Here is a 9819-nt window from a genome sequence, read left to right as displayed (position 1 = left end):
CCCACATCAGGTGAGCACTCAACGTGATGTTTTTCCTCTCCTTTCCTCCCCCCCAGTTCATGGACTGCTTCATGATCGGCCGTGACCTCGTGCGGCTCCTGCAGAACGTGGCCAGGATCCCTGAGTTTGAGCAGCTCTGGAAGGACATCATCCACAACCCACAGGTGCTCAGCACGCAGTTCACAGGTGGGTAGGGGCTGTGCCTTGGGGGCTGAGCCCATCCTGCCCCACTGATCCGGCCCCGCTGGCCCCAAAGCTGGGGCTGCTGTCAAGCACAGCACCCTGGGTGCGTGCAGAGAGCTGTAATGACACCGTGTGGTTCCACCTCTGTTAGTGCTGAGGCCCACGTGGCTTCTTGCAGAGCCCATCTCATCGCTAAGGGGAAGGAGGTTCCCCCAGGACTGACCACTGGGGCTGAGCAACAGCTGCTCTGCTCTCCCACCACCACCTCTGGCACTGGACAGCTTCTGCCACTGTCTTAAATGCTGCAGAAGCTTCCTAAGAGGCGTTTGGGTTTCAAACCGTGCTGGCAGACCGTGAGAACGCAGCCTGTGACAGCAGTCATGGGATTGCATCATTGCAAACACTTCAGTTTGTGTTTCTGTGAGCTGCTGAGATGAGCAGGAACACAAAGATAGGTGATATCCGAGCTTCTCTCCAACGTGAGCCCCAAGGAATCCCAGTAGCACTGAAGCACAAACCCAGGGGGTGCAGCAGTTGCCTCTTTCTGAATGGGATTCCATTCATCTCTGCAGCTTTCCACCAAACGCTCAGCTGCGATGCGCTCTGCGCTGCCTGGGTTAGGGTGGATGTGGCAGAGAGAGTGTTTTATTTATGGGTCTTATTGCTATGAATTATTAACTGCTCTCGGGGCTGTCGCATCATTATCTGTCTGCAGTGAGCCCTCAGATGCAGGGCTTTAAAGTGTTTTTCCCCCCTCCCTCCCGGCCCAGCGCCTGCTCTGCTCTCTGGGGCCGCATTAATGCCACGTTAAAGACCACAGATTGTGCCCAGGGGAAGGGGCAGCATGCCTGCTGATTAAATGCTCCTCAGTGCAGCTCTTTGGCTGCTTTTCCAGCTCCAGAATCTCTCCTGTCGGTTCTCACTGAGTGCCATGCTGGCTGGAGGCTGCAGGGACAGCATTCCGCTTTTTGGGGTCTCGGGGGGGCTTGCAGGGGCTCGGCCCCACTGGTGGCTTTTCTCACCTCTGGATCTTCACAGCAGCTCGCGTGTGTTGTGGGGCACCTGATAGGCATCCCTGCTGCTTTGTGTCCCTTCCCACGTCAGCAAGAGCAGCCAGTGGCTCCCTGGTTTGCTGCACTTGGAGCCCAGTGGCCCCACGGAACGATACTGAGTGGGGGCTGACATCAGTGCCCCCAGCTCCTTCCTTCCCTGCTGACAAACGCTGTGGCTTTTGCCCTTATTCCCTTGGTCCCATAGTTTGTATTTACCACCTATTTGCCTGGCAGCACACGGAGCTGACCCGAGGAGCTGTCATGCAGCCGGGTGTCCTGCAGCTCTTCACCCTTTCCCCCAAGCTCTGCTGCACTCTGCAGTTCCCCCCTGCAGCCCTGCAGTGTGAGTTCTGAGCAGGCTGAGCCCTGCGCAGCTCCGGCGCCCGCCTGTCTGCATGGAGCAGCATGCTGTAAATCCTTCAGGTCCCGTCCAGCAGCAGCACAGCCTCCACTCAAGCCATAAATTTCTCTTCTTTGCAGCTCTTTGGGAACGAAAGCGGCTTTTGCAATCTCCCCTCCTGCTTCCCCTGCCTTTTCCATGCACGTGAGGCTTTTTATACGTCTGAGCGTTGCAGCAGGGTGCCTTCACACCGGGGGTTCGTGCTGCAGAGCCTGGAGGATTCTGTGAGTCCTCCAGCCCTGCTGTCTGCTGCTGTGTGCTGCACCTGAAGCCCTGGGAGGAGCAGTAGGGATCAGCCGGGGGGCATCGCTGTGCTGCTTCCCTATGGGTCAGATGGGGAATGCTCCGTGTTGAGGCTCAGTGTCTGCATTCCTTCATCCCTCCTCCAGATCCCGTTCTGCTGTGCTGCACATCCCCCACCCCCCTCCTTCCACACTGCTGCTCTCTGACAAAGCTTTCTCTGGACGAGGGTTGTTCCAGCAGGGCCATTCCCAGCCAAAATCATGATCTCTCTCCAGTCCCAGTGCCTTCAGCATTGAAGAAGGAAGCACTCTGAGCTGACCTCCCCCCCCACCAGTGCATCCCTGCTGGGTCTGTGCAGCCCATAACCCCATCCATCTCCCTGCAGGTGTCCTACAGCTCCTCCAGTCCAGGACCTCGCGTAAATTCCTGGCGTGCCGCCTCACCCCCGACATGGAGACCAAACTGCTCTTCATGACCTCGAGGGTGAGCAGAGCCCTCACCCACCCCCACGTGGGGACGGAGGGCACCCCGAGCAGAGCCGGGTGCTGATGCGGGGTGGGCTGCAGGGAGCTCTGCTTCGGCCTGGCTGCTTTCCAAGGCAGCAAAGGCTGCTCTGCGGTGGGTTATCAGAGCTCTGACAGCAGCAGTGCTGTGCGAGAGGCCCGGGAGCTGCTCGGTGACAGCACGGAGCTCTTATCTGTGCTTACAGCCATGCACATCCACCCCGTCTGCTCCCCCCTGGCCAGGCTGAGTGCTGCTGCGGGGCGGGTGGTCCCGAGCTGGGCTTTAAGCATCTCCTGAGCAAAAACCCACACTTTGCCCTTCCCCTTCAGGTGCGGTTCGGGCAGCAGAAGCGGTACCAGGACTGGTTCCAGAGGCAGTACCTGTCCACCCCTGACAGCCAGTCCCTGCGCTGCGACCTCATCCGTTACATCTGCGGCGTGGTGCACCCGTCCAACGAGGTGCTCAGCTCCGACATCCTGCCTCGCTGGGCCATCATCGGGTGGCTGCTCACCACCTGCACGGTGAGTTCTGACAGCCCTTGCTGCTCCCGCTGCCCTCACGGCCCCTCCTCTGTGATCCCCCAAAGTCCTGTAAGCTGAGAGCCGTGTGGGATCCCTTCCCTGCGCTGGGGGTGACCTCCTGCTGCTGTGAGTTTGGGGGTCAGGAGCTGCAGGGCAGCGATGGCATCGGGCTGTTGCATGCTCTGCATTCCAACTTTGGCTCTGCCACGTGTTAGATCCTTTGGGATCGACTTTCCCAGCTTCACCTTCCATCTTATCACACCCTTTGTTTTTGCTTTACGTGCTTGGATGCCTCTAAGGTCTGTGCAGGAGCGCGTGCAGCAGGAGGTCCCTTCACTTTTTGCTCAGGAATTTTCCCACCTGGTCTGAAAGCTCACCCATGAATCAAATCATTCTTTGTTTGTTTGTTTGTTTTCCTTCTCCAGTCCAATGTTGCTGCTTCGAATGCCAAACTGGCTCTGTTCTATGATTGGCTCTTCTTCAACCCTGAGAAGGACAGCATCATGAATATAGGTACTGTGGGGGTTGGGAAAGGGGGTGATGGCTTTTGGAGCTGGCAGAGGCAGTGGGGTCAGGTGGGAAAGGCCCAACACATCGTCTCCAGAGAGCATCAGTCTCCTTCCGTGGGTTCTCCAGCCCATGGGGGGCTGCTGTGATGGTCAGCAGGTGCCCAGTTTGGCTGCCTGAAATCCGGGGAGCTGGGTGAGAGCTGCGAGGAGCCAGAAGTACCCTCTTATAGCACTTATAGGGCAGCAGGAGGGGCTGTGGGCATCTCCGGGGCTCTCAGCACTGTGCTCCCTGCTTTCTCCCACCAGAGCCTGCCATTCTTGTGATGCATCACTCCATGAAGCCTCACCCTGCCATCACCGCCACGCTGCTGGATTTCATGTGCCGGGTGAGCTGCTCCCTCCATGCAGCTTCTTTTAGGGGCTGCAGCCAAATCCCCTCCCCACGCTCTGCTGGATGCCGTCCCCAGAGCTGCACAGCCTCACCCTGCAGGCACCACCAGTGCAGCACAAACAAAGCAGCCACCAACCAGCACGGTTGCTACTCCAGGGCTGCTTCTGGAGCACCAAGTGTGGACCCACGTGTCCTTCATTAGTGGGAACACATGCAAAACTTCCTAGCTCTGCAAATCAACCCTTCCAGAAGGATGAGGATTAGGAAAAAGGCTTCTGAATTGTTCCCCTGTAGCAGTACTGAATGCATTGTTTGGCCCAGCGTCGCCCCCCGGGGGTAAACACAATCTGGATTCGATGTTCCCCAGCCCAAGTCTCCTTTCATCCTCCCTTTGTCCTTGGGCAGGACGTGGGGCTGTGCCCCCCAGGGCTGGTTCTGGTCATTGGGTCCCAGGGAGAGCTGATGGGCTTCTTGGAAGCAGAATCCCAGAGCTGTGTGTGTCCAACAGCAGCAGCTGACTCAGGATCTGGGTGGAAGGTTCCTGGGCTGAGCCTCATTTCAGGGAGTTGTTTTCTTTCCTCCAGAAGCAGAGCTGTGTGTGGACGGAGCAGAATGTTGCCCACGGTCCCATCTCTTACTCCCCCTCTCCTGCAGCTGCTGCTTGGAGCACAGCTCTGCCTCCAGGGCCTTTTGCAGCCCCCAAGGCAGCACCTGTGTGGTTTTCTCACCCCTGGGAGATGTGCAGGCTGCTCTGCGGGGCAGGGAACCAAGCATGGGCAGCTCCTTCACCTGAGATGCTGCACTCAGCTCTCCCACCCCTCTCAAACAAGAGCAGCGGGGCTCCTGGCATCACAGAGCACTTGGGGTTGGAAGAGACCTTTGAAAGCCATCTCATGCAGCTCCCCTGCAGCAAACGGGGGCACCCGCAGCTCCGTTGGGTGCTCAGAACCCATCCAGCCCAACCTTGGGCAGCCACAGCTGGAGCTGGCTGCGTCCTGGAAGGCACTGATGCCATCGTGTTCTCTCCCTTTCAGATCATTCCCAACTTCTACCCCCCGCTGGAAGCTCACGTTCGGCAGGGGGTCTTCAACTCCCTCACCCACATCGTGGAGAAGCGCGTCCTCGCGTAAGGCATCGCTGGGTTCTGCTGCATGGGCAGAGCTGCTGTGCACCAACCTCCCCGGGTCCGCTCTTAGCAAACTTGGTGGGACCAGGAGGGTGAACCCCAGGGCTGCCAGGGGGTTTTTGGGGGGCTGCGCTGGAGGCTCTGGTGAGCCTTGCCACGGGGCTTCAGCTCTGCAGGGAAGCAGGGGCTGCATCCCGGTTCTTTTTCATCCCCTTCCTTCCACAGCCACCTGGCCCCTCTCTTTGACAACCCCAAGCTGGACAAAGAGCTCCGAGCCATGCTGAGGGAGAAGTTCCCAGAGTTCTGCAGCTCCCCCTCGCCCCCCATTGAAGGTAATGAGGGGGTGGGAAGCAGGGGGGGCTGCAGCAGTGCTGTCCCAGAGCACGGCTGCCTCTGGGAGGTCAAGAGTGGGGCTCCAGGGAGAGCTCTGCGTGCCCACGTGCCCGTGATCTGCCCTCGTCTCAGCCTTGTAGCATGCTAAAGGCACACACTACCCTGTCCTCCCTCTGCTCCACAGGAGGTGCTTACCCTCCGCGTGCTCACTGATTAGCCTTAATTAGGTTAAACAGAGAGCAAGCATTTCTAACCTGTATTTAACTGGAGAGAGTGCTGCTGCTTTGCCAGCCCTACCGAAGGACGGCGCCTGTAGCCCGTCTGCTTTCCCCATAGCATCAGCAGAACCCACCTCCCCAGCAGCCCCACGTGGTGCTGAGCTGCTCCATGCAGCCCTGCAGCACGTGGGAATGGCTGCATGGAGCTGCACGAGGTCCCATCCCCAGGATGAGCCGGGCAGGGTGCTTTACTCACCCTGAACCTCTCTGCCCTTTGCAGAGCTCCTCAGCTCCCAGCCCTGTGCAGAGCCCGTCCTGCCCTGCGGCTGTGCCGGGAGCCATCCATCCCATCCTTTCTCTGCTCTCACTCCTTTGCCTTTGTACCCACAGTCAAAATTGAGGAGCCCGTTTCCATGGAGATGGACAATCACATGTCAGACAAAGATGACAGTTGCTATGACAACGCCGAGGCTGCGTTCAGTGATGATGAAGAGGACCTGAATAGCAAAGGTGAGAGCTGCAGGGTGTGAGCAGCAGTGCTGGAACAGCCCCAGGCAGCATCCACGAGCACCACCTCCTGCACAACAACTTTCCCATCAGCAGTAGAGATTCCCGTGCTCCGAGCAGACCCGGATCTCGAAAACCAGATTTCCTTTTGCAAGAGGTTCTCAGCCCTGGGCTCTGCTGCATGCTGGTCTCTGCAGGGCTGACACAGCTCTGCACTCAAAGGAAAGTTGTTGGCCTCATCTGCTTGCATGGTGCTCTGCCCCGTGGCTCAGCACCATCCATCGTAGCTCTCTCCACCCCACGGCCCCCTCCGGATGCCTTTCTGCTCCAACACCCCACTCTTATGTGACGAGCAGTCTGTGCTGTGGGTCCTTTGGGAACAGGCTGTCCCTGTTCTCAGGCTGCTGCCGAGGCTCAATCTTCTCATTGCTCGGCCACATGGTTTTCATTACGCTCATTGGAGGCCTCTGTGAGCCCCTCTCGAAGCCGTGGGGCTGAGCAGGGTGCACAGGGCTGGAATCCTTCTGCTGGCTCCCTGGGGCTGGAGGAGGCATCACCAGCGGGTCCTGATCCTGGTAGTCAGGCTCTGGGGGTTTCTGCTGCTCCTTTAGGCAGTGGGGGGGGGGGACCACAGCCCCAGGATGAGGTGTGGGATGTGGCACTGACTGCAGTTGTTGGGGCTCAGGGTCAGAGGCCACGTGCAGAGATTTCTGCAAAGGGGGATGCCATCGTTTGCCCCATTCCATCATCACTGCTCCCTTTGCGAGGGCTTCTGCGTTGGCCTCAGCACCCCTGGGCTGTGCTGCAGTTGGTTTCTACGACCCAGAATGAGATGGGTGAGGGCATGGGGAAGACCTGAAGGCAGGCAGTCAGCAACCTGTGTGTGTGTGTGCACGTGGAGACGGGCACAGCATCACTTCTGGGAGCTGGGCTGGATGGAAGCCCAGCTCTGTGCATCCCTATGCCTGCATCCCATGCTGCCTTCCTGAGCACGGCCACCTCCCAGGGGTGAGGCAGGGAGGCTGCACCCTGCACTGGGAAACCCCTCGTGTCCCATTGCACAGCCCTGCAGTGGGGTCGGCCCCGGGTGCCCCTGGGCTGCAGGCAATCCCAGAGATGCTTCCTTCGTTGCAGGGAAGAAAAGGGAGTTCAGGTTTCATCCGATCAAAGAAACCATTGTGGAGGAACCTGTGGACATCACGCCGTTCCTGGACCAGCTGGATGAGTCTCTGAAGGATAAAGTTCTGCAGCTGCAGAAGGGGAGGTCGGTTTGTGATGTTCCACGATGTTGGTGTCTTTGGGGCAGCAACGTTCCAGACCTCACAGTGCTGTAATGCAGCCCTGCGGGTTCAGAGCTGGGCACAGCAGCACTTTCTGCTTCTCTGCATCAGTGCTGGGAAGGCAGAAGGCTTTGGGCTCCGTCCTTCTGTGCGGGTGGCAGTGGGGGCTGTGAGTGCATCCCTGCATGGGCTGTGCCTGTTGCACATATCTGCACGTTTCCCACCTCTGCTCTGAGCAACCTTGGAATTGACACCACCTAAGGAAGGCTCTGTCAGCAGCTCTTGCTTTTCAGTCCTTGGCTTAACGGGCTGCTTTAACCTAATTTATGGTTTATGGCTTTAAGTGCATTTAATCTGATGCTTTCGGTCATTCAATTTGTTTGGCTTGCTTGGGGCATTTTGTAAGTAGGCGAACTCCCCCAGGGCTCAACCTCTGCATTCTGTGCTTCGTAGCTGTGCCTTCCTGGCACCAAACCAGGGCCTGGGGGGCTCCCAAGCAGAGCCAGCTCAGCACAAAGCCCCCTCATCCTGTACTCTCACAGTATCTTCCTTTCTAACTTGGATTTCCTCTTGTTTTTCTGCTCCAGCGATACGGAAGCTCAGTGTGAGGTCATGCAGGAAATCGTGGATCAAGTCCTGGAGGTAAAGGGCTCCGTGTTGGCCCTCTGCAGGGCTGAGCTCGGTGGGTCGCAGCTGCAGGGGATGGCAGTGCTGCACAGGGAGGTGGGGGGGGGTCCTGCTGCTGCTCAGCCCTGCAGCTTTTGCTGCTCCTGAGCAGCTCGGGGTCCTTCCCAGCGCTGCTGCTGTGTCCCCGTGCAGGGTGTGAGCATCCCTCCCTCCTCATCCCTTCCTTTCTGCCCACCAGGAGGACTTTGACTCCGAGCAGCTATCGGTGCTTGCCTCCTGCCTCCAGGAGCTGTTTAAGGCTCACTTCCGCGGGGAGGTTTTGCCAGAAGAGATCACAGAGGAGTAAGGATTTATTCCTCTCCGTTTCATCCTTTCACCCCAGGGCTTTTCCCAGTAAAACTTCCTCCGTTTGCAGAAGGCTGTGCTTGGAAGCAGCAGCTCTGCAGGGTTCCCCAGCAGTCAGCATGGAGCACATCTCATACCCACGGTGTCAGAGCTCCCTTCAGGCCGCCCAGCCTGGGCTCTCGGTGCCACGCTCACAAACCAGCACTGCTCCCTCCCTCCCTGCTGGCTGTTATTGGGGCTGGAGCATCAGGGCCCTCTTAGGACCATTCCCTTCACCCCACCGGTTGGGGCTGAGCCCTGGGGGTCCCACAGCTCTGCCCCTGTTTGGGAGACCCACGGGGCTCTGAGCGCTGCGTTTGTCCTGCAGGTCTCTGGAGGAGTCGGTGGGGAAGCCACTCTACCTCATTTTTAGGTCGGTCTGCTCTGAGGTGGCCCAGGCAGGGCTTTCTTGTGTCCCATCCCAGTGTCCCGTTCCCAGTGTTTGTCCTGCCCCAATATCCCATCCCCAGTGTGTGTCACGTCCCCGGTATCCCCATATCCCATCCCCAGTGTGTGTCCCACCCCAGTATCCCCATATCCCATCCCCAGTGTGTGTCATGTCCCCAGTATCCCCATATCCCATCCCCTATATCCCATCTCCAGTGTGCGTCACGTCCCCAGTATCCCCATATCCCATCCCCAGTGTGTGTCCCACCCCAGTATCCCCATATCCCATCCCCTATATCCCATCCCCCATATCCCACCCCCAGTGTGTCTCCCATTCCCAGTATCCCCATATCCCATCCCCAGTGTGTCTCCTACCCCCAGTATCCCCACATCCCATCCCCAGTGTGTGTCCCACCCCAGTATCCCCATATCCCATCCCCTATATCCCATCCCCAGTGTGTCTCCCACCCCCAGTATCCCCATATCCCATCCCCTATATCCCACCCCCAGTGTGTGCCCCATCCCAAATATCCTGTCCCAAATATCCTAACCTCAGCGTGTATCCCACCCCCAGCATCCCACCCCCAGTGTGTGTCCCATTCCAATATCCCATCCCCATATCCCACCCCCAGTATCCCCATATCCCATCCCCACTGTGTGTCCCACCCCAGTATCCCCACATCCCATCCCCACTGTGTGTCCCACCCCAGTATCCCCATATCCCATCCCCTATATCTCATCCCCAGTGTGTGTCCCACCCCCAGTATCCCCATGTCCCATCCCCAGTGTCTCCCACCCCCAGTATCCCCATGTCCCACCCCCAGTATCCCCATATCCCACCCACAGTGTGTGTCATGTCCCCAGTATCCCCATATCCCACCCCCAGTGTGTGCCCCATCCCAAATATCCCGTCCCGAATATCCTAACCTCAGTGTGTATCCCACCCCCTATATCCCACCTCCAGCATCCCACCCCCAGTGTGTGTCCCATTCCAATATCCCATCCCCATATCCCACCCCCAGTATCCCCACATCCCATCCCCAGTGTGTCCCACCCCAGTATCCCCATATCCCATCCCCTATATCCCATCCCCAGTGTGTGTCCCACCCCCAGTATCCCCATATCCCATCCCCTATATCCCATCCCCAGTGTGT

The 9819-nt window shown here is 58.4% G+C and overlaps 1 protein-coding gene across 1 annotated transcript; it reads left to right on the top strand.

The window, feature by feature from the left end:
- The first annotated feature begins 17 nt into the window (after nt 1–17).
- Nucleotides 18–9591, top strand: LOC100542915 (integrator complex subunit 3-like). The gene is made up of 13 exons (XM_019621292.1): nt 18–186; nt 2264–2361; nt 2712–2903; nt 3329–3416; nt 3719–3798; nt 4838–4929; nt 5155–5261; nt 5871–5990; nt 7122–7251; nt 7855–7909; nt 8133–8236; nt 8607–8987; nt 9552–9591. Exons 1-13 carry the CDS (start codon nt 27–29, stop codon nt 9589–9591), a joined length of 1647 nt encoding a protein of 548 aa, XP_019476837.1. The 5' UTR covers nt 18–26.
- Nucleotides 9592–9819: the final 228 nt, after the last annotated feature.

This window comes from Meleagris gallopavo, chromosome 19 (assembly GCF_000146605.3).
Source record: "Meleagris gallopavo isolate NT-WF06-2002-E0010 breed Aviagen turkey brand Nicholas breeding stock chromosome 19, Turkey_5.1, whole genome shotgun sequence".
NCBI classification, from domain to species: Eukaryota; Metazoa; Chordata; class Aves; order Galliformes; family Phasianidae; genus Meleagris; species Meleagris gallopavo.
The sequence above is the reverse complement of the archived record's forward strand: the minus strand, read 5'-3'. Positions and strand labels throughout refer to the sequence as shown.

Excerpts from the sequence above, each read along its gene's own strand:
- LOC100542915 (XM_019621292.1), top strand. The coding sequence starts at position 27 with ATGTTTTTCCTCTCCTTTCCTCCCCCCCAGTTCATGGACTGCTTCATG. Across the intron at positions 2,362-2,711 it reads TGCTCTTCATGACCTCGAGG|GTGCGGTTCGGGCAGCAGAA; the intron begins GTGAGCAGAGCC and ends CTTCCCCTTCAG. Across the intron at positions 8,237-8,606 it reads CCAGAAGAGATCACAGAGGA|GTCTCTGGAGGAGTCGGTGG; the intron begins GTAAGGATTTAT and ends TTTGTCCTGCAG.